Source organism: Hemicordylus capensis, chromosome 2 (genome assembly GCF_027244095.1).
Source record: "Hemicordylus capensis ecotype Gifberg chromosome 2, rHemCap1.1.pri, whole genome shotgun sequence".
Taxonomy (NCBI): Eukaryota; Metazoa; Chordata; class Lepidosauria; order Squamata; family Cordylidae; genus Hemicordylus; species Hemicordylus capensis.
The window spans coordinates 378701216-378725363 of NC_069658.1; the positions used below are offsets into that span (position 1 = coordinate 378701216).

At 46.9% G+C, this 24148-nt stretch overlaps 1 protein-coding gene across 5 annotated transcripts in view; it reads left to right on the forward strand.

The window, feature by feature from the left end:
- ADGRL1 (adhesion G protein-coupled receptor L1) overlaps positions 1 to 24148 on the forward strand; it is a 184042-nt gene that overhangs the window by 57745 nt on the left and 102149 nt on the right. For all 5 annotated transcript variants that reach the window (XM_053299307.1, XM_053299297.1, XM_053299300.1 and 2 more), the window contains exon 2: positions 18125 to 18270. In XM_053299307.1, the coding sequence (XP_053155282.1) occupies positions 18201 to 18270 (70 nt within the window). In that variant the 5' untranslated portion in view covers positions 18125 to 18200. The remainder of the gene's footprint in view (positions 1 to 18124; positions 18271 to 24148) is intronic.

The window sequence follows — 24148 nt, forward strand, 5'->3', positions numbered from 1 at the left end:
GTTCTGTTGTCTTAGTCTTCCTCTTTTTTTGCTATCTCTTTTTTGCGGAGGCTGCTAATCTATCACCATGGCATTTCCCCACCGTGCCCCTACTGCAGCGTTCCCCACCCTTGCCGAAGACACAAGGCGAGTAGCCGGTGCTGGGGAGGGAAACTGGTCGCCACTCCAATCTGCAAAACGCTTCCTTTGCTGGCTGGATGCTTCCTTTTTTGCTCCCCTGCTAACTGGACAAAGAGGCACCTTTTTAACATGGTGATTCTCTTTATTTAGCAGGGGGAGAGTAACTGGCCCTCTCCTCCCCCAGCACGGTACCCCTCCAGTGACTGTTGCTGGTGTCTATCTTATGTTTCTTTTCAGATTGTGAGCCCTTTGGGGACAGGGATCCATCTTATTAATTAATTGATTGATTGATTCTCTGTGTAAACCGCTTTGGAAACTTTTGTTGAAAAGTGGTATATAAATATTTGTTGCTGCTGTTGCTGCTGCTTTTTCTCCTTCACCTGGCCTGGACAGGGGGGAAGCAGAGCGGGGCAAGGGATAATGGGATGAGGGAGCACCCAGGCAGCCCCCTCATCTCCCCATGTCTCAAAGACATTTGTCTCCCTTTGCGGCTGCTTACGATGTACATGTAAGTAAAGTAAAGTTGTGCCGTCGAGTCGCTGTTCACTCCTGGCGACCACATAGTCCTGTGGATGTCTTTGGTAGAATACATTGACCATTGCCTCCTCCTGTGCAGTATGAGATGATGCCTTTCAGCATCTTCCTTTGTTACTGCTGCCCGATATAGGTGTTTCCCATCTATCTTCCCATAGTCTGGGAAACATACCAGAGGGGATTCAAACCAGCAACCTCTTGCTCCCTAGGCAAGTTACTTCCCTGCTGTGCCATTGTATATAACTCCCCTTCCCTGTAGAAACAGACTTGTGTGCCCTGATGGCGTTGTCTCTGTCCTGTTGAGAGGTAACAGCTGGGCTAAGAGCCAAGTTACTGTCTGCTTGCTTTCCTCTCTGTCCTTCCTATGGCTTAATGAAATCTAACCATGATGAAAAATGCAGCTTGTGGTAACCCAGTACTCCATGCACAACAACTTGTGGTGGTTGGTCCTGTGATCTATCTCTACTTTGAAGCCTTATCTCCTGACTAAAGGCTTGATGACCTGCATCCACTGACAATTTAAGACCTAGGCTACACTCCAGGTGGGTAAAGGGTTACACCTTAGCTGTGGCTCTGAGCTGTGTGAGGATAATTTATCAGCCGGCAAGTACATTGGCTTATATTGATCCATGCACAGACCCGTGCAAATAGAGTCAGAGGGAGTGAGAATTAGTCCCAGCATGATGGTGACATTACTGTTTCTATTACAGAGCAGCCCTGTTGGTACTTAGGGCCCTGCAGTGCTCGGCACTGAGGAAATGCAGGACAAAAGAGACTCTCTGCCCCAAAGGTCCCCCAGTCCAAGTAGCCAAGGAACACAAAGGTCTGGTGGTCACTGCCTGACATCCTGACTAAATGACTCAATAGTACTACTCAGGAGTTATGTTAAGGACTATTACATTTCAGTAGGACTTCCTCTAGTAAATTTAGCAGGATGGCAACCACTGAGTTTTCCGACAAGATAGATCCCCCCTTCAAAGCAGGGTCAGGGGCACACCCTATGCTAGGGAGACCGGCAAACTGTTCCTGCTGCAGACTGTACCCATACACCCCCCGCACACACACACCCCAGTCAGAGATGGATAGTTGCATTCTGTGAGTTTTAGGTAAAATTCTGGACAAGCACTTTAAATATGTGTGTTAGATTTTTTTAAAATCCTCTTTTTTCTCCACGTGTATGGTCACAGTTCTCCCAATACACAGTTCTCCCAATTTGCGTTCTATTCCCCACTAATAGCTTGTAAACACTGACTCTGATTGCAACTTGCCCCACTTTAGCGTAATTTGCTGTTCTGAGGTATCAGTTTGCTGCCCGAATCGGGGCAGCCTGCTTTCATGGAAGGGGGAAATACGTTTTTAGTGATGGCTCTGTTTAGAGAACCATCTCACCCCCAAATCCCACCTCTCTTATGTCAGAACATGCATACTCTCTTCCATCAAGTGAAAACCACGCGTCCCCACCGTTGGACCCTAGGGACAACCTTGGCTTCCAAGCTGTGCAGACAAAGCTGTAATCAAATGAGAGAAAATCCAGAGAAGTTGCAACAAAATGATTAAAAGGTTTTAGAGGATTAAATAAGTGAGATTAAAAGAGCTCAGTGTGTCTAGAGCAGCAAGGCATGAAGAGCTGAGAAGCAGCCTGGGATTGTTGCAAGGTGGAAACTTCACAAATGTGAGGATGAGCAGAGATCTTCTTCTTTTTCTGCTTTTCCTTTTTCTCAAGGAAGGATAGGGAGTTGACCTGGAAGTGTGATGTGCGGAAAACAAAGTAGAAAAGCTCAAACTGCCATAAAGGGGTTGCTGTGGCACTTAGAATCCCACTACTTTTCCAAAGGAAAAGACACTGCTGTCACTGTTCATTTGCATAAGCAGATTTATTTAAATATAGGCAAACTTAAATTCTCGAGTACATACAATCATTTTATAGTCAATAGATCAGAATTTAGATTCTTCAGTGAGATTGAGTTAAAACAAAATAAAACAAACAACAAAAAACACCAACCCGGTCAGAAATTTAAAAAAAGAAAGAAAAGATGGTTGATCCAGATTAAAAGGGGGTAGGAATGTCAGGCCTCCACAGGAGTTGCCTTTAAAAGGGCTGTGAAAACATGTTAACTGGATCTTGCTGCTGATTGTTTTGGTGTGTGTTGCTTTTATCTTTTTGTGATGGTCTTAGTGCAAAGTACATAGGAACATAGGAAGCTGCCTTATACTGAGTCAGACCGCTGGTCCATCTAGCTCAGAATTGTCTGCTACACAGACTGGCTTCTCCAAGGCTGCAGGCAGGAATCTCTCTCAGGCCTATCTTGGAGATGCCAGGGAGGGAACATGGAACCTTCTGCTCTTCCTAGAGCGGCCCCATTCCCGAGGGGGAAAATAGTACAGTGCTCACATGTAGAGGCTAGTGCTCACAATAGGCCAAAAGCGGGCTAAGGGAGCCTAGCCTACTTTGGGGCAATCATGTGCTGCAACAGGAGCCGTGTGGCTCCCGACAACAAACCTCCCAAAGTACCCCTCCCTTAGACAAAGTACACCTCCCCTTAGCGAGCGCTCCATTAACCTCATCTTTTTGATTGTGTGTCACCATGGCACGTGGCAACACATGAGTAGACCCCCGACCGGGAGGCTGCAAACAGCCTCCCGGGCTCGGGTCTCTCCGTGATGCCCCGCGTGCTCGCCCGGGGCATTCTGGAACTTCCGGAGGCCGTGACGGAGCCGTGGCGGAGCTGGCAGTTGTGTGGGCAGCCGACCCAGCTGCCCAGGGCTGCTTCTTAATAATCTGCAGGGACCCCGCAGACCTTCCTTTGGCGCCTCACACTGCTCGCCTTGTTGTCTCCCATTCAAATGCTAACCAGAGCAGACCCTGCTTAGCAAAGGGGACAGTTCACGCTTGCTACTACAAGACCAGCTCTCCTCAGCATACTCACTCACTCACTTACTCACTCAGTGTTTTATGTAGCAAGAAAAATGAGGAATTGCTTCCCTGTCGTGAAGGAGCTCACGGTCTGCAAAGGAAACAAGGAAGACACCAGCAAAGAGCCACCAGGAATTTGAAGTTGGGTGGTGGAGGGAAGTTTTGCTTGGCCCCTCGATATTGGTGGGTTTGGACGCCATGGAAACTGGGGAATTGGCAGCACCTTAAGTAGTCCTGCAGCTTGGGCTGAGTGCTTCTCTGCATATGCAAAGTTCCTCTCTGCAGATAAGTACAGTGGGAATTTAAACAACTGGTCGAAGGTCTCAGTGCCCCTGGGAGAAGGGTGAAGAGAATGCTCTTCTCACTGGGTAGAGACCATTTGGGAATACTGTTGAACCTGACACCTGCCTGCCTTAGGTGCCAGCAGCCCAACAAATGCTGCTCTGTCTGGTAACCTTGAACAACACAGGAGGCAGCATTGGAGAGTCTTAGGCTGTGCTCCGGGCTGGCTGGCCCATCTGCCTTGTGGTGGCTGGGAAGAAGACCAACCACCTGTATCCAGCCATGCCAAAAGCACCCAGCAGGAAATGGAACCCAGGTTAAGAGAGTGCCTTCTTTGTCATGAACCCTGTTGCCTAGTAAGGTCATCTGGGGAGGCCCGGTTACGGTTGCCACCAGCTCATTGGGTAGCGATTTGGGACCGGGCCTTCTCTGTGGCTGCCCTGGGGGTTTCAAATATGCTCCTTGTCAAAATCTCCATCTCTGATTCCTTTTAGGAAGACCTTCAAGATGCACCTGTTTTCTCAGGCTTTTAACTGAAATTAATTTTAAACTGATTGACCTGTTTTTAATTTTAGGAGATTGTTCGTATTTGTTGGTGAATTTTAACCATTTTATTCTGTTTTACATTGTTGTAAAACTCTACACACCACCTAGAGATGTACATACCAGGCGGTATTAAAGTATGATAAATAAATAACAAATAATAAAACCATGCCAGCCATTTCTGTACACCTCTTCTCTTGGGGTGGGATGGGGTTGGGGGTAGAGACTTCCAGGTGTGCATGCATTTGTGGCAGAACATAATACACGCCTCCTCACTGCACTCAGTGCAGCGCTCCTCTCTATGCACATGTAGCCGTGGATGCAGCTGCACTGTGACAGTACACACACACACACACACACACACACACACACACACACATATCCATATGCATACACACACACACACACACACACACTTACTTAGAGCAGACAAACAGCTCTACTTGGATTCCCCCTGCACCTGAGCTTTCCCTCCTCTGTTTTTTTGCAAGCAGCTAACAGGGTAAAATGTTAACTATTTGGCAACCTCACACACCATCCAGATGTCTTCCCTCTAAGGCAGAGGCACGCAACCTTGGCTCTTCAGCTGCTGTTGAACTGCAACTTCCATCACTCCCAGGTGCAATTTATGGCAGCCGGGGATGGTGGGAGTTGTAACTCAGCAGCAGCTGGAGATCCAAGGTTGCCTGCCCCTGCTCTAAGGCATATTTACACTCCAGATTAGGCAAGTCAAACCTATGTAACCATCACAGTTGCCAGTTTATGTAGGAATCTTGAGACCTGGAATTCTATGAACAAGGTAGAGATCTCCAACAAGAACCTCTTAGTCTTCTTATGAAACTACAATTCCTAGGAAGCCAAGACAGTTTAACTAATTTTAAAATGGCTTAGCAGCCCGGATGGCTATAGTAGGAACTTGGAAGCAAAACACGGCACCCACGATTGAACAATAGCACAACAGAATTTGGAATATTGTTTTGATGGGAAAGCTGTTCCATCAGATTAGGGTGGGAGTGGGTAGACAAAAATCTGACAGTTTCTTGGAGTGATGGTTTGTTTGGTTTAGACACATGGAAAAATGCCCAGCAGAAGCTGGGCACCAACAATATCAGAACTTACTTACAGTATGCTCTAAGGGATATACCCTTGTACTGCCTTTTAATAACCAGCAAAAAATATGAGTACAACCTTTTATACTTACCTGTTCTTACCTTAGTCCCAGGGTAGAAGAGGTGAATTTGCTATGAGAACATTGCAGTGTTGTTTTGTTGTTGTTTGTTTGTTTTAAATACAAGAGAACATGCAAGTTTTCCTCCTGAAATTATTTTGTTAATGAAAAACAAAACTATGGAAAAACCTGAAATAAAAATATTGTTTTAAATCAGTTTAAAATTATGGTATGGAAGTCATAGAGTTATCACATTCACTTAGTACTCAGAAACAGCAATATTTTATTCTGCCAATTCAAGTTCCATCATTCTTTTGTTGTTGTTGTTATTTACTGATATTCTGTGCAGTGCTGTGCTGGCATTAGGCGTCCACCGGGGCTGCTGTGCCGCCAGAAATACAGCCCCAATGGTGTTGCGCAACAGGACACTTGCACAGTGACTTAAAACATTGTGCAATTGCGCAGCCTAGTTCCATCGTTTCCAGTGTGAGTAGCGCTGTGCAGCTGCGCTGATGCTGGTTTACGTTACTGCGCAACTGTACAGTACTGTTGGGACTGCCTTTCCAGTTACACAGCTGCTCTAGTGGGTCCTTAAAGCCAGCATACCACTGTGTGGAATGTTGACTGTTGTTATGTCCTTCCTCCAGTGAGCTCAGGCCTGTGTAGATGGTGTCTGTCCATGTCCTCCTTTTATCCTCACCATACTGCGATGAGTAGATTTAGCTGAGAGAGAGCGACTGGCCCAGTGTCACCCACTGAGCTTCATGACTGGATCTATACTCATTCATTCAATTTCTATACCGCCCTTCCAAAAATGGCTCAGGGCAGTTTACACAGAGAAATAACAAACAAATAAACAAACAAATAAGATGGATCCCTGTCCCCAAAGGGCTCACATTCTAGAAATAAACATGAGATAGACACCAACAACAATCACTGGAGGTACCTCGCTTGGGGTGGCTAGGGCCAGTTACTCCCCCCCTGCTAAATAAAGAGAATCACTGTATTAAAAGGTGCCTCTTTGCCAAGTTAGCAGGGGTTAAGGTCTCTGTGGTCTTACTCTGACACCCTCCCCATTACTGTTCTGACTGTGAGTTGAGTTGAGAATGGGATTACATGAGAGTCATGGACATCAGTTGGATTGGGTCTATAACATCATTAGATGTGAATGTCACAACTCCCTCCCTTGTGGCAAATATGATTTCCTGATCCTTTCCCTCCCTTAAATTGAAAGTTCCCTAACTGTCCACGTGGTCATGGGAATGTGTATGTTTTCTTTTTAAAAAGAACCAAAAAATTTCTGAATACCAGTGCTATCTTTCCCCCACCTCTCTGGCCCACCTCTCCAGTGCTGAAGGGTTCCTTTGTTTTAAAGAAGGTCTCATTCTCCACCTCACCCATCCACTAGCCATCACTGTCTCTTCCCCCAGATTAGGGACTGGACATCACACTCCTCTTGCAAGAACATCCCTCAGCAACAGCCACTGGAGGAACCATCCATTGTTATTTGCTGGAGTTGCAAGGCAGCAGTGGAGGAAAGGGTGTGCAGTCGTACAGGTGTGCAACTGTTAAGAGCACCCTGTGTGGTCACTGCTAGCCCCTTAGCATCCATTTACCTGCACTGTGCTGCCATCACTGCCACCTCATTTTCTTTCAGGTAAGGATGTCAAATCCCTCTTCCCGTTGGTCATTGCTCAGTGGCAATGGCCTCTTCTCCTTTTACCTCACAGTACTCCACTTCATTGGCTGTCAGTGGTAGCACTAAGAATGACATGTGGGGCTTTCAGTACTGTAATCTGGAAATGCCTTTGATATTACCATGCTGAGCCAGCGTGGTGTAGAGGCTAGAGTGCTGGACTAGGACCGGGGAGACCCGAGTTCAAATCCCCATTCAGCCATGAGACTTGCTGGGTGACTCTGGGCCAGTCACTTCTCTCTCAGCCAAACCTACTTCACAGGGTTGTTGTGAGGAGAAACCTAAGTATGTAGTAAGCTGCTCTGGGCTCCTTGGAGGAAGAGCGGGATATAAAATGTTTTTTTTAAAAAAGTTACTTTAGAAAGTGGTCTCAGGTGCTGTATGATGACATGAATGAGAGGAGCTGCCCAGTGAAGAAATGCAGAGCACCAAGAATACGTAGTCCCTTGTCCTCTACTCAGCCAGAGAGTCCTGCTCCACTTCTGTATCTGAAAATGGAGCGCAGAAATCCCAAGTCCCATGCCAGCTCTCTGTCTGCAAGGCTGCTATATTTCCTACTAGTAAAAACTGTGATTCTGCTTTTGCAAAGTCCAGGGTACATTGTGGGGGATGAAACTCAGTACAAGAAGTTGCCAGGGCACTTTTGTATTTGGATGTGGAATCCAGACCACTGAAAGCCAATAAATCCACTGATGCTGGCTTTGGTTAGTGTTCCAAGAACCTGCCATCTTTGCCACTCTCTGCTTGGGTTATTGTGAGTTGCTGGGACTCATCTCAGTAGAGACTAAGTCGGATGGAGGTGCCCTTGACAGAAAGCCGGGGGCGGGTGGGGAGGATAAGCCCCACACCCAATAACTGTGATTAAAATGGCTTACTAAGAAATCTGTTTTTGATTTTCTCTTGTTATGTCCTCCACACTAGCTAGAAACATGTCAGGCAGCCATTTTAGGGCTGGGGTATGACAACTGATTTAATTTGATGCCTAGCCCTAAAACAATGCTAGCTAAATAACTGTAATAATAATATTTACCAATGGTGTTATGGTAACAGTTTTGATATTTAAACCATCAAGATTCCATACTGCCAGATGTTGCTCTATAGGCACAGACATTGTGTAACCTGAAAAGGTTTCCAGCTTGGATAAACAGGAGTTTCCCAATCACCAATTTATTCCACAATAAATGTACAGTAGTCGTTCATTTATTGTGGAGGATACAGGTATCTTCCCTCAAGGAAGCCCTTTTTATTCAAGGATCCTGCATTTTTATTTTTTAATTTTGACAATTCAAACTGCAGTATGTGATTGCTGAGGAAATATAGTTCCTTACCCCGGTAGCAGGACCATTGTGATGGGGTGTGTTGAATGTGATGACAAAAGTGTCAAGGGCACCTACTGCATGGTGCTTATGTTCCCTGGGAGTATGCACATTTTCATTTCTTAGAAAAGGAAAGGAAAGAAAGAAACCTTTCTCTTGCTTTTCACTTCCCCAGGTGAAAACACAGCTTTAAATTTCATTTTTTAAATCTGCCAGTAAAAAATGGGTGGGGTTGTGCTGGGCTGAATACCTCACATTCTTTTGGCTGACACTTGTGATGTTTGTTTTATTTTCTTGCACTTATATTCTGTCTGCCTTCCACAGTGGAAGACATCAAGGTACATAGGGTTCTCAAGCAGTCTTCCTTCCAAGTGTTGAACATGCAGCAAGGTAGATGCCTTCAGACCATGCCCTGGAACCTATCTTTGATTATAAGCAACACAGCTCCTGAGCTGTGACTGTTGTGACCCTAGCACAAGCCCTTGGCTGAAATGGGCACTGGCATGGAAGCTCATATTGATTAGTCTTAAGACAAAGTGCAGAGAAGCCACTTGGCAACTGGATACTACCACTGCTTTTAGATTCTGCCTTGAGATTTTAGCTGGACTGGCTGAAGGGGTGAAGCTTTGTCTGAAGCCTTCATGTTGTGAACCGCCCTGAGCCGTTTCGGAAGGGCGGTATATAAATCTAATTAATTAATAACTAACTAACTAACTAACTAACTGATTCAGCTGCTATACAAATCTCCTCTTAAAGGCTGCACGTTTCTCCACTGATAAACGGGGGCACATTTCATTCAGCAATATAGCTATCCCTCCCCAAGAAAGACTGCCTCTTTGCAGCAAGACTAGCCCTACCCTTAGTCAGTTTGATTTGGTGTGGATATTGAAATTCGTAAGGTGGCCATGTATGTAGTTGATCTGCCAGCTGACTGAGGTAGACAGCTGATCTCCAGGAGGTACACGTGGCCCAGTTGGCTGGGCTGAACATAAGAACAGCCCCACTGGATCGGGCCCAAGGCCCATCTAGTCCAACATCCTGTTTCACACAGTGGCCCACCAGATACCTCCGAGAATCCCACAAGCAAGCGGTGAGGGCATGCCTGCTTTTCTTGCTGTTGCTCCCCTGCAACTGGTACTCAGAGGCTGCAGAAGCACAAAATAGTCTGGGTTGGATATGGGGCATTAAAAAATGGGGAAAGGGAATGCCAGTCCTGTAGTGAAGAAGCTCTAGCTGGGCTAGAGAGGAGTTCCAAACTTGAATGCTGGAATTGAGCTGCCCGTCGGGCTAGAAGGAAGATGCCAGTGCCATAATTGGATTCTCATCCTCTTCATAGCGGCCTTAGAAGGAGATGGATCTTGGAAGCAAGGGTCTTTACATGCTGTTGCTTTTTGAAACATGATTTGCTGATCGCGTTCGAGGCATGCTTTGAACGGATTGTTTGGATAAGCCCTAAGACAGGGAGAGCAGTGTGGCACAGTAGTGAGGGGGCACAGAACCCGTGGGTCCTGCTTCTTGGCATTCCCTGATTTAAATGTCTAGACTCTCTCTTCTCCCAGAGCTGAGGATAAAAGCCATTGCCTTTGCTCCCGTGTTCAGTCACTGGATCACACTGCACCAGCTAGACACACTACGAATGCCCTTTCACTTCCTCCTGTGTAATAATCTCTTCCCGTCCTACATCTGGCTGCTGTCTCACCCTGGTGTACATTACAGAGATATGTACATCGCCGCCCTCTTGGGGGTAATGCAATAATTTGGCAGTTTTAGATGTAATTAGGCAGTTTCTTAAGAAGCAGCGTCTTTTCCCAAGAGAGAGAGAGAGAGCGAGAGAGAGAGAGAGAGAGAGAGAGAGCAGCCTTGTGGAGAGATGATAAATCCATAATTAGGGAGGGTTTCTGAAAGTGTCTTTAATGCACACAGCCCTGCCAGGGGAAGCAGACTCGTGGCCCTGCTTCACAAAGCCCAGAGCAAACAAGGTGAAGTGCTGCAGGACAAAGACTTGGGCCGCTGCTGAGGCAGGAGTTAGGCAGCATCCTCTCGGTGCTGCGAAGGGGCAGCTCGCAGCCTGCTTGTTCAATCTCCAGCTTTAGCTGGGATGGTCTGGGTCAGTTTGCATGGTGGAGCAGGAAATTAACATGAAAGGCTCTGCAGGGGATAATCTCTCCCATCAGTTAATGCTGACACAGTTGCTGGCGAGCATTGTGTTGCCAGGAGCCAGGTCGGATGTGCTGGGGGTTGGCGGGTGGGCAGGCTCAGGCCTCAGACTCATGGGCCAAGACCACCTGTGGAAAAGGAATAGCCCCAAAGGTGTTTTCTTCATGAGCTGTGTATCAAACCACCACCACCACCACCACAAAAATATGTAAAGCGCTTTGTACTTTAAAAGTGCCACATAAATGCTGCTCATAATTATGACCAATAACATTTCCTTCTAGATTGGGATGTGAGCACTAACTCTACTGGTACATGGTTGCAAGGTGACAAGCCGTTATTTAATATTGGCCCACTGATTGTGGACACTGTGATACCCAGAAGCATAGCAATGGGCTGTGTTTATGGTACGGTTTTGTCAGCACTGGTGGTACATGAAGGACTTTGGTCACATGGAAACAGTGCCATGCGCCACAGAGGTGATGACTACTGTGATGTGTGTGTACACTCATGGCAGAAGATAATACCACCAACAGTGCTATGAGCAAGGTCGAACATCGTAGTGGATATAAGGCTTCACTGGAAAGAGTGCTATGCTTTAGGGAGAGGGGACATCAGCGGGTGCTACCTTTTGGTCTATGGGCTTGACAGGATGTGTTGTCCTCTGGGCCTGCGGCGGAGGGATAGTAAAATACATTATGCTGTGGGCTGGAAACTCTCTAGAATACGTTTGCAGGACAAATGTTTGTTTCAGCATGGCACAGCCTTGGTTGTGTTCCTGGGGCTGGAGGCAATGCCCACTTGCAGTTTTCTTGTCCAGAATCTGATTAGTCACTGTGCTGGCATATAGAAGGTACTACTGAAGTGGGGATTATTTCTGCATCACCATTCGTGTGCTTGCATCCCATATTAGAGTTGGGCAGAGCATGGAATGTGAAGAGGATGGCTCTCGCTCAGAACACAGTGTTCTTTTGCTGTGATATATGTGGTCCTGTTTCACCCTGTCTCCTGTCCTGCTCTGAGCTAAGTCACACTCCTTTATTCTGTGAGAAAAATTTACTGCTGCTCGTTCATGTTTTGTCCTCGGCTTCCATGGGGAATCACTGTCTAAGTGCCAGGGCACCAGGCAGTAAAGCCAAGAGGGTGAGGTCTGCATCTCTCTTTCCTCTGTGCAGTAACTGTCAATATCCCTCTCCAAGTTGAGGGACTTGCAGGAATCATGGTGCTCAGTAAGGAACACTCTGCCTGCAGTTTTGCTGAACCATTTTCCAGCACAACAGAGAATGAAATAGCAGAAAGCATGCACAAATAGAAACAGCCCCTTGGTTTTTGCAGGTGTCTTGTATTTCCTTAAAAGTGGAACGGACTTTATTTCAGCACCCTCAAGCAAAGCAGGATCCTTTCCCATACCACATATGTGGAACTCAAACACAGAGGGTAAATGTAAAGTGGCTTCAGCTTAAAGGCCTACTTATAGAACTCAGGAGAAGTAAGAATTCCCAGCCCTCTTTCCCTCATAAATGCCCCCTTAAGCGTTGGAAAGGGCCTTTGAAATCTGGTTCCCAAGCCTTTCCTCAGCACACCCACTAGAACTAACTGATCAGGTCAGGTAATGCAAGGCAGTGGGGATTTTTTCTTAGCTTGGCAATGCAATGCAATGAACTTGCCCATTACTGAATCGGACATTTCCCTTGTTCTTAGCCTACAAATGGGATTGGTATTCTGGGTCATAGCACAGGGGGAGGCCCAGAAGATGGAGAAGCCATTGTATTCAATTCAGCCAAGACCCCATTGTAACTCAGCTGGGGGGCGAGTAGCAGCTGCCAGAGCATCTGTCTATCAGCAGGAGCCTGTTATCAGACTTGGCTATGGGGATTATGGCTAGGGAGTGAGTTGTTGTTTCTTCTGTGTCAAAGATATTTAATCCCATGTTAACACCCTTCATTTGTTGAATAGAGACTATTAGACTGTCCAATAATGAAACTAAACTCCTACATATATGTTATTCTTCCCACAGCTGGAGCAGACCATGGGATCCTTGTCTCCTGCCCTCCATTCTCACTGCATGTGATATTTTGGGCCCTGGAGTCTTTTGTGTGCTCTACTGAACCTTGGATGGGCATTGACCAAGTTCCACTTTAATATCTCTTTGAATGTATGAAGCTGCCTTATACAAAGGCAGATCATTAGTCCACCTAGCCCAGTACCGTCTACTTTGACTAGCAGTGGTTCTCCAGGCTTTCTATCAAGGTTTTTCTAGCCCAGGAAGCACCAATTTAGGTCCATTGTTTTAGGTAGCCAAGAACGGGGGGAACTATTTATTTCATGCCTTTACAAATTTCTTTGGATCTAGGAGCCAACTCCAAAATGTAGGAGCCAGATAATGGACACTTGACAAAATTACCAGCATTAGTGATGGACATTGTGGAGGGGCAGGGTAAATGCTTCTCTGTATCCCTTTCACAAGTAATGTACTTAGAAAAAGGGTTGTCTATCTGGGATTTCCCTTGTCCAGCTCTGTGCTAAAAAATGGGCAGTTGAGAATCCTACACATGTGCAAAGGAAGCCTGAGATGGGAATGAGAAAAGGTGATGGAGAAGAGTGTCACATATGACAGCCTCAATGGTATAGCAAAGTTGAAGGGGACCAGTCTTCAATCAATTAATGCCCCCCACTCAATTTAATTTTTTTACTTTTTATTTTACCTGCTGCTTCCCCACCCTCCCTCCTCCACTTGCTTGGGAATCCCTGGCTTGCTTGCCGGCTCTGTTGTTTGCTCATGTGCCTGGCTCCATTGCTCACCCCATCCCTCTCACAAGCTTGTTCAGGCAGGCTCGGAGCCTGCCCTCCCTACTTCCTCTCCCCACTCTTACTCTGCTTGTGCCACTGCCCACCTATCAGCTGCTCCGGGGCGGGCTCTAAGGCAGCATGCAGGTCAGAGGCTGCGCCTCCTCCATCCCTGTACTTTCCTTGTCGCTGGACATACCTCCACCCATGGCAGCACTCAGGGCTCTTGGCTCTGCTCCACAGCAGGTGACAGGCTTTCCCACAAAACAATTTCTTAATGAGCCCATGTTCATGGGGCATGTTGGCACATTGGCAGCTCCGTGCCTGGAAAGCCTTGTACTCTAGGCTCTCTTCCCCACCCCAGAGCAAGGGCTGTTTCTCAGTTCTGTTCCACAGACCCAGAAATGGCAGACTTTCCAGGTCCTCTGAGGCTTCCTGCAGGGTGTCAGCTGACGCCTGCCTAATAAAGGATGGCTGTAAGTTCAGAACTGAGGCCTGCTTCCTGAGGCCCGCTGTAACTGAATCTTGCAAGTGACATCCATACTTGCTGAGAAAGAAAGTGAGTATGGCATTTGGGAGGGCAATACTGATATCTGCTTGTTGGCCTGCAGTTTATCTCAATGTCCCCTCACTTGGCATCTGAAGATTTCCCTTGTTGCAAGGTCTGAAATATCCTGAAATATCTGACTTTTGCAGCATCTGACTAGAAAGTGTATAATCAAAGCCTGAGACTAAAGATATGGGACTCTTGTTTATTCCTTCCCTCGAGATCTTTCTTTACCTTCTGCCACTTCTGTGCTAAATGATTGTGTTCTCATCAGCTGATTACCACTGGGCCCCAGCACACACAATAAGGACAGGTGTGTGCTGGGGTGTGCTTATCTCTCCCCCTTTTCCACACACACCTTTCCCTAACTGTGTTGCAGGGCAGTGGTTCATCCATTTGTAGTGCCTGTAGATGAGCTGTTTGGATGAACCACTTCTCCACACGATTTGTGAAAGGTGCCCCGGTGTGCCAGGAAGGGGGGAAGACATGCATGCTCATGGCACACACACACATCCTTATTGCATGTGCTGGGGCTGGAAGACGTAATATTGTCCGAACTGACTCAATACTTGTTATGAACGCGCACTATATTTGTTACATGTTAGTATTTGTTCAGTCATAGAACTGACAACTCTTTCTGACTGGACTTCTTTGCCTTAATATTTGCCTGACTGGCAGAAATTTAGCAGGTGGAGCATTTCCCATCACTTCATTTTCATGTCAAGAAAGCTTTAGCCCTATTCACATGTTATGTTCAACACATGTACAAACATTGTATGCACATACAGATCTGTACATATGCACAGTTCTTCACACATTATGTTCAGTGCATGTACGGTAGTGCACTTCTTGCCTGTAGCTCACTTCTGAGGGGGCCTATATCCAGGTTCACTTTCAAAAACGTGTACATGTGTAAGACATCTGTACACATGTGCAACATAGTAAGGTCATTCACATGACCAGGTCTGCCCAGGCTATCATAGCCCGACATAGCCTGGTTTTGTGGAGCAGCAGGATTGGGACTTATCCCAGTGCTCCCCTGCCTGGAGGACCTGGATAGTCCAGGTATTCTACCTGAGCTAAAAGGAAGGTAGAAGGGCGCTTGGGCAGTCATGTGAACATTTGAGCTGTCTGCAGCCTGAGCTTCCATGAAGCCAGGCGTAAGAAGCACCCAGCAGCAGAGAAAACCCCATGCACCGCACTCCTTGAGCAGTGCATTGTGGGATTCTGGAGGACCTCCTTCTCCAGAAACCAGTTTTGCCACTCACCAACCCTGTGCTCGTGTTGGTGAGTGAGCATTAGAGTAAGGGGGAGCCTCTAGATCATCTATGGGGAGGCAGGTAGGAGCCTGCCGCCCTGCCAGCCCCCCCCCGCTGCCAGGTAAAATGGTCGCATGAACGGCCTTAAAGGCCTTTTACCTCCTAAATTTCTGTCTGTCACACAACTGCTAGAAGAAGAGGTACTTTGCTACAAAAGAAGTGGGCAGCCCTGTTCAGTCATTATCATTATTTTGTTACTCGAAAATATGGGTTTGAAATATTTTTGTGCTTTGGGGAGAGACCATTCTACTTTTCTATTCTGGAGGAATGGATAGCCCAACTCATTTCTTGTAGCACTACTCAAACTTAAGTGGGGAAGGAAGGGTGTTGCTAAAATGGTGGCTTTCAAACTGTATTCTGGGAGATTCTGAAGTTCCTTGCAAGTTTATTAAGCATTTTTTAATGAGAAGATGATTAATGGTGTACAAACATCACAGGGCTTTTTTTTGGGTTGGTGTTCTAAAGCGTGGTGATACATCCTGCTGATACAAAAGCGTGGAGGCAATACCTCAGTACAGCCAACGTGAGAGCCTGCTGGCAAACCCCACACCCATGCCGACATGCCTATTAGTTCCACCTCCAGGCTACACCCCATACAGTGTTTTTTGAGAAGACAAAATTTTGTACATAGGAAAAGAGTCTTCCAACAATGTGAAACGCTGGGACACCAGTGTTTTGCTCCTTGCTACAAGCAGTGTTCCCTCTAATTCTTTTCATCTGTGTGCAGAATGGATTTTGTTCTGGCCTGCACTATCAAGGCAGAGTGTGTGCACATGCATTCAGAATGGGGCCTTTTTGATTCAACCTGAACAGGATCTAAAATTAACTGAGTGGACATCTTGTGTGCATGTGCACATGCACATGCCTTAGAGGAAACACTGGTCACGAGGAGAATCTCTCTTTCTGGGTATAGTGGGGGCGTAGCAAGGTTGGAGTGGGCGCAGAGACAAGATTTTAAAATGGGGCTCCCTTTCACTGAAGCTCAGCTCATGAAGTAAAGAAATCTTAAATGAGGCTGAATAGTGGTGACAAAAGGCACAGTGTTTATATGTGTGTGTGTGTGTGTGTGTGTGTGTGTGTATACACACACACATCTATGTGCCACACCAGAACATCATCCTAAATTATTTTTAAATATTTTAAAAAAGGTTTTGTAAATTGTGGACGATGCAAGTCATTTAATGGTACTAGAGAAAGACATGCTGTTCTGGTAGCTCCAGGTCTTAACACTCACATCAGTTTCAGAGGATGAATACAACTGGAGGAAGCCTGGGCGGGTGCGCAGCTGGGGGAGTCAGTCATGTGACTTGCCTCTGGGGGCCCCCCCAAGGCAGTGGGCCCCCAGACAACTGTCTCCCCTTGCCCTGTTATAGTTACGCCCCTGAGTGTTTGTCTGCTCAGATAAATGCTGTAGTAACATAGAAAACTGCCATATACTGAGTCAGACCATTGGTCTATCTAGCTCAGTATTGTCTTCACAGACTGGCAGCGGCTTCTCCAAGGTTGCAGGCTGGAATCTCTCTCAGCCCTATCTTGGAGAAGCCAGGGAGGGAACTTGAAACCTTCTGCTCTTCCCAGAGTGGCTTCATCCCCTGAGGGGAATATCTTGCAGTGCTCATACATCAAGTCTCCCATTCATATGCAACCAGGGCAGATCCTGCTTAGCTATGGGGACAAGTCATGCTTGCTACCACAAAGACCAGCTCTCCTCTCCTCTGTATTCAGGCACAATGTGGGGGGCAGGGCTACCAGGCATGCTGGTGTGGGGATGGAGATTTCTTGCATGCTGTTGTGGAGATATAATGCAGGTTCCTTGGCACACAGGTTGGTATGGAATGGGTTTCCTCAAGGTAGAATATTTGAAAATCACTGCGCTAGAGTGCAGCAGAGTTGTCAAGGAGTAGACAGCTCACCACTGTACCTGGATCTGAAGAACCCAGAAACTCATCACTAGGCTAATACCATCCTGGATGATAAGTGTGTGACTTCCAGATGTTCAAAGCAGGGGATGCATGGGCACACATCGGTGTGTGTGTGTGTGTGTGCGTGTTTGTGTGTGAGTGACTGTGTAGCTAAAAGTTAAGCACATGCAGGCATTGTGCTGGGGTATGTCAAAATCAGGGGCAGGAAGGGGCCTTGAGAAGTAACCAGGAATTGTGCATTGCCTACAACAAACTAATGAAATGAAATGATTTTTGGTAAACAGATGGACATACGTATAATCTGGTTAAAAGGTGTTGGTTGTTTTGACCTATGTGATAAGACAGGCCACTGGCCCCAAAGAGATCTGAGGCCTCCTGCTTTGTCTCTCTGGTTGGACTCGGCCCAGTTTTGCTCATCTTGTTATATTAGAGGACTTTCTGATGGGAATGTTCTGGGCAACATCTGGAAGAGCCCAAGTGGCTGTTGCTGCCATCTTTGGATTTGTTCTTCCAAGTGATTTGTTCTTTGGGATGGAAATGCTCACTACATAATCAATGTTCTTTTCAGTTAAAACTGCTTGTTATTCCAGAGAGAATGAATATGGTTTCATAAAAGGCCTTCATGCTTACATGGAAATAGATTCGTATGTCTAGCTATAGGAAAGAAGCTAGGAGGAGTCAAAACAGTATAGACCAAGAGCAGGGAAGCCAATTTGAATGTTGTGATTTTTATTGGGAACAAAATTAAGGGCAGAAGATAAGATTCACTCTGGCACTGCTTCTGTTCCTCGCCCCACTCAGAACGTCTCCTTTCTCCACCAGGCCTGCTGTTGTATCCCCCATTCTGGGATGACCAGAGTGGCTCCAGGTTGCTGACAGCTCCAGCATCAAGTGCAGCATGGCCCGGCTCGTCCATGCCCTCTGGAGTCTCTGCATCACCACCGTCCTTGTCACCTCAGCCACACAAGGTAAGGGGGATTCAAGAGAGAGCAAGGTTGCTTCCTAAACAGGGCAGGCCTTGGGATGAATCAGTTCATGAGTCTTCATTGCATTGTCACCACAAGAGCTGGGAGGGTCCAGAAACAAGCAAAACAAAAAACAAAAAAACACCTCTTGGTACAAAATAAAAAGAGGAGAGCAATTTTGTGTTGCCTGTAATAAAACCTTATTTCGTTCAGAATAAATAGTAAAAGCATTTTTAGAACAGTGTTTTGTAACTGCTTCTGTTGAGCATGTCAAAATATTTTCTAATTACGTACTGAAAACAGAAGTACTTTATTTAGAAATGTACAATGCTTTGCAATTATGATTCCTGTCCTTGTCTGACATATAAATATATTGGTGTGCAACCACACTGTGGTGAATGTGACCTTCCCAATCAGTAGAGAGCACTACCTGTAGCCGTATAAGCAAGAAGGCATAGAGGACCTGGTATTATGACTGGCTGTCTTTTGGGGCGTTCTCTATCCTAGATCTTGTTCTAGCTAAGCTTTTGGGGTGGGACAAGTTATGAATCTAAATAAGCCAAAATCATGAGCCGTATAAACAAGAAGGCAATTAACCCAAAGCTGCTACTGTCTGGGAGCCCAATTTTACCGCTAGGAGACTCGAGGCAGTTACTGTGGCGTGGTGCTATTCTTCACAATTTGTAGACAACTGTGGTAGCCCCTGCTGCAGCAGTTCTCAAGCTTGGATCCCCAGGTGTTTAGACTACAACTCCCATCACCCTCAACCGCAATAACAGAAGGCCATTGTGGCTGGGGATCATGGGAATTGTAGTTCAACACCTGAGGATCCAAGCTTGAGAATCCCTCCCCTACTTGCGTCATCTCATCTTTAAAGTTTCCAAAAGCGTATATGTTCCTGCTGCATGCTACCTCTTAGTTATTCAGGAAAAATAATAAGCTTGCTGCCCTTTTCCTGGCAGGTATCCTGTAGCTCTAGTGGTTGCATGGAAGGCAAAAACATATCAGGGAAAAGGTTCTCCTGGTATGGAGTGATGGAGGGAGGCTGTACTTGTAGGACTTGGAGTCAGCGTGATGCAGTGGTTAGAGTGCTGGACTAGGATTGGGGAGACTGCGGTCTAGGTGCCCACTCAACCATGAAGCTTGCTGGGTGACCTTGGGTCGCCATCTCCAGCCTGATCTACTGCACAGAGCTGTTGTGTGCAGGGCCAGTCCTCGGGCGCCCTCCTCTCTTGCCCACTGCTTGTTGATGCGCAGTCCGTTTTGCTTGCCTGTGTCACCCCACCTGCTTAGCCCCCTACCCCCACCCAGCTTTGCTTCCACCTCAGTGCCTTTCCCCCTGCTGGGCATGCTGTTCATGGCATGCTCTCTTGCTGGACCCACCCTCGCCTCCCTGGTCTGGCACCACCCATCTTCTCCCTCACCAAGCTGACCTCACCGTTCAGGACAGTGCCACAGCCTCTGCTCGGTTTTATGGCTTGGTGGGCGACAGCAAGAGCGGAGCTTGCCTGCAGTGGCAGCCCCTGCGAAAGGGAGCAGAGAAAGTGGACCAAGTTTGTTGCTTGCTGGTAGCAGCAAGGAGGGAAATTCCTGGAGCCAGCACAGCCGCAGTTATGAGAAGAGGCTGCTGTTATAAGCAAGCTCCATCCTCTCTGCCGCTGCCAGTTTGCAAAAAGCCAAGCAACAGCTGTGGTGGCAGAACTGTAGAAGGTGAGCTCGGGAAGGGGGAAGAGGAGTGGCATTGGCAAGGAAGGCAGGGTGATGCCAATGTCAGGGAATAGGGCTGGAGCCAGGAGGTAGCGCTAGCAAAGCTGAGCGGGCAGCATGCTGCCTTTCGCCTCAGGCAATCAGAGCCTAGCACTCTCCAAACCTGGCGCCCCAGACAGCTGCCTGGATTGCCTGCCCCTAAGACTGGCCCTGGTTGTGAGGGTAAAGGTTGGGGGGAAGAATGATGAACTCCACCCTGAGCACTTTGAGGAAGGGCAGGATATAAATGAATGATAATGAACTTCTGTCTGTTAAAGGAACAGGCGCCCTGCCAGGGAAAAAAAGGTGCCAACTAGTTGTACTGCATGGAGAGGAAGGAAGGAAGGAAGTAACCATAGAGTAACCCTGGGTTTGTTACTGGTACTATATTTCTTTTTCCCAGTTTGTCCACCAATCTGCTCATATCTTCCATTTTTACTTCCTGACCCCTTCTGTTGTTTGTCTTGCTTTTCTGTCATAGCAATCAGCTTTATTCAAAACTCAAAGAAGGCCTCAGATTTATTCACACACATGAAATATTGCTACACAGTGGTTAGAGCAAAGTTAGGAACAAGGACTGGGAAAGTGGCTAATCCCCACACTAATCTTAATAGGGGCATTGTCCTGGTCCTTTCTGTACCTCAGTTTCTTGTGTGCATTGTGATCTCTTACTTTGTATGCTTATCTGTCTGTTCTGTATAAGGCTGCTTGAAAAAGTTATAGGAACTTTCTAGGTGCAGCCTGGGCAGCCATTTTGTCCTTCCTTTCCAAAACATCCACCATCCTACATTAACCTTTTCCTAATGCTCTTGGGCCATTGGAATCAGAGGCGTAACTAGGGAAAACGGCGCCCGGGGCAAGCACTGAAATGGCGCCCCCCCCGCCGCCCTCCCAACATACTACATTATACTTAAGGTTTTCCTCACCAGCTCCCGCCGCCGCCAAGCCAGGCCACTGACTGGCCACCAGGCGCCAGCAAAGCAATGGGGGGGGGCCGCAGGCGGCGCGGAAGGGACCGCTCGTGGGGAAGGGGGCACCAACGTGCTCCCTTGACTGCTGCAGTGCTGCTGCACTGAGCAGGAAACATTTGTATTAACAAAAATTAAAAAAAAATTAAAAAAATTTGGTCATGGCGGCGCCCCCATGACCAGAAAAGATGGCGCCCGGGGCACGTGCCCCCCCTGCCCCCCCTATAGTTACGCCTCTGATTGGAATGTATGAGTGACTGACACTAGAAACAGAATGTTGGATACTGGGAGAAATCTTGCCCCCTGCCCAAAGATAATCTTGGATTGATTTTGCTAATGCTCAAGATGTGACTGATCTGACTGATCAGGTTTGCAACTGGAAAAATATTTTCCTCCAAATCAGATTGGTTAGTGACTCTAATGCTTTAGTTTTCTTGTGTTGAAATGTCTACCCTCACTCTGCCTTGTTTTGCAGAGTGTGCTTTGGGTCATTTGCTCAGGTTGTCTTGAGCTTTTCTTCTGCACAGGCTGATAACAGTCAGGTAGGGTGTGAGGCAGGTAGGTGGTCCTTCCTTTTGACAGAAGGTTGGATTAGATGGCTGTTTGTGTCCTTCCCAGAATTCTGGTCCTATAATACCCTCTGCCCTTGGACACTCGGCCACAGCATCCCACAGAGTGCAAGCACTTGTCTATCAGCCCTTTGTGTCTGTGGTCGCATTCTTAATGTGGATTTGTTGGGCAAAATGTGGCCTTTTTCATTGCTCTAAGCAGGAAATGTTGAGTTCTGGGATGGATTCAAAATGTAGCATGAAGATAGGAAGAAGGGCTCACGGGATTGGTGCATGGGTGAATTGGTGTTAGAGTTGCCAGTAAGGGAGACTGCAGTTGTGGTGACTAAAAAACTAGACTGTCCATTGCGTTCTTGGAGAGTATGGTGCTCCAGAATAACAGATGTGCCTTTAAACAGGGACAACTTCCAACCCTCATTGATGTGCCGTTTCTTATATTAGTTAGTTTGATCTCTTCCACCTACTGTGTTGGATATCAGCACCACTTTGAATTTTATACAGTGTTAGGAACTTAGGACTTACTCCTTCCCTCTTGGGAACAGATGCCCCCCAAATACTCTGTCACCTCCAAAGTTTTTGGAGTGTAAGGGGGAGAAGATTTCTTTTTTAATCGGATCCACACAGCACCATCTGTCTCACACTCTAATTTTAGAACTGGGTGAATCTGACAAGGAGGAGAATGGGATTGGTCGGAGGGCTTGGCCTCCTGCAGGAGGGGAAATGTGGGTCCTTGGTTTGAAAGCAAGGGCGTCTCAATTTAGTCAGGTATGCATGGCCTTGAAGACCTGTGGTATTTCAGAAGCCTTTGGTGGAGTGAAGGAAAATGAAGAAAATGCTGGGATTTTGTAGGCTATTGCCCACCAAGCTCTGTTCCAACAAAATATTTCATCTGCCAGCTTCTGCTCTTTCCTGGGAGTTTGGTTGACATGGGGATGACCAGGTAGGAGGAGGAGGCGTGTGGGACAACTGGGTACTGCCGTTTGGACTTACCAGCGGGTGGCTGTATGTAAACACAGGTGCCTGCACCCATATGAGTACTTGCTCATGCACATAACATTGAAAACACCACCAATGTTCAAATGTATACTGCCCCTGCACAAAGGCATATGAGCATTCAACCCATTGAGAATATGCACACATCTGCAAAAATGAAACTACTTATGTGCCTGTTATTTATTTTACTGAAATATCTAAACTGCTGCAGCCTGAAACCTCAAGGACCATCTTTTTAAAATAGATTCAGCTACCATATGCGATGACAGCACTCTGTAACATGCTTAGTTCTAGCTGTCACAGCCTATGTAAAAAGTTCTTCTTGAAGATATCCAGGCTGATGTTGTGGCAAATATTTAGTGGAAAAGAGTTGCATAATTGTGAAATTGCTCAGGGTTCTGCTTTTGTGCTTTTTTCTTTTTCTTTAAATCACAAACTGAACCAAAATTTTGCACTGAAGAGCTGGATCCTGTAGTGACCTGCGTGAATTATGCAAATAGAGCACTTTTGTATATATTTGCTTACTTTGCATAGTTTTACTTCTGCTAGTCATGGCAGTAGGTAACTGCCCTACATGCACTGCCTTACTGTGTTGGCTTGCACAATAGCTGTCTTGAATATAACCAAGTGATGGAAAGACAAAGGGCCTTGCTTTAACTGACTGTCATTCTCTGGCCTATTACCTAGTTCATACTCCCAGGTCCTTGGTCAGCCTGAATATGAAAGAACTCAACAGTGATTCAGGAGCATTGCTCGTGCTCCTGAATCAAGGACTTGATTTGGACTCCAGTCCCTTAACTCACAACCTCAGGGTCTGAGGAGAGGAAAGAAGGGGCTCCATTTCATCAGGGTGGGACCTTGTGACACAGTGGGGCTATTCACACGACCCTGTGCGTGGACAGGCAGGAAGGCAGGGTTCAAACTACTTTTCCTCAGACAACCGCTCTGAGCCCCTGTGGCATGCAAGCAGTGCGCCCACATAGCCAGTGCTGCCAGAAACAGCACAGAATACTATCTGGCCTCCGAGAATCACGTGCAGAGCACAGTGCACTGGGTGATTCCCCCAGGGACAGGCGCTCTAAGCGCCTGTTCCTGTGTCAGCACGTGCTGCAGGCAGCTCACGCGGACAAACAATCCCGGGAAGCAGGTTAAGTTTGTGCCCTTAACCTTGGCTAAGAGCTGGGCTTCAGCGCTGGGTTTAACACCACAGCAGCGCTGGGATCTGCACGGATCCTGGTAGCCAAGACAGGCCTGGTTGCTTAAGCCTGGTGTGGCTGCTCCTGAGATCCGCCTCAGAGATTGTGAAGATACTGAAGTTGGACCCTATAGTAATTCTTGTGCCAGTGCAGTGCTGTGACAAAGAGTGCAGGATACACACAGCCTGGGGGGGGGTGCACTGACACCTCTTTGTGTGCCTTTGCTGCCCAGTCATGGCATTGGATGGTAAACAAGAAAGCATTTTTGTTTGCTCTGAGATCATAATGGTATATAAGGTATATATACTCTTTTATGTACTTTTACATTTATAAGGCCTGGTCTGTTAAGACCTTCATGTTACATAAGAACATAAGAACAGCCCTGCTAGATCAGGCCCAAGACCCATCT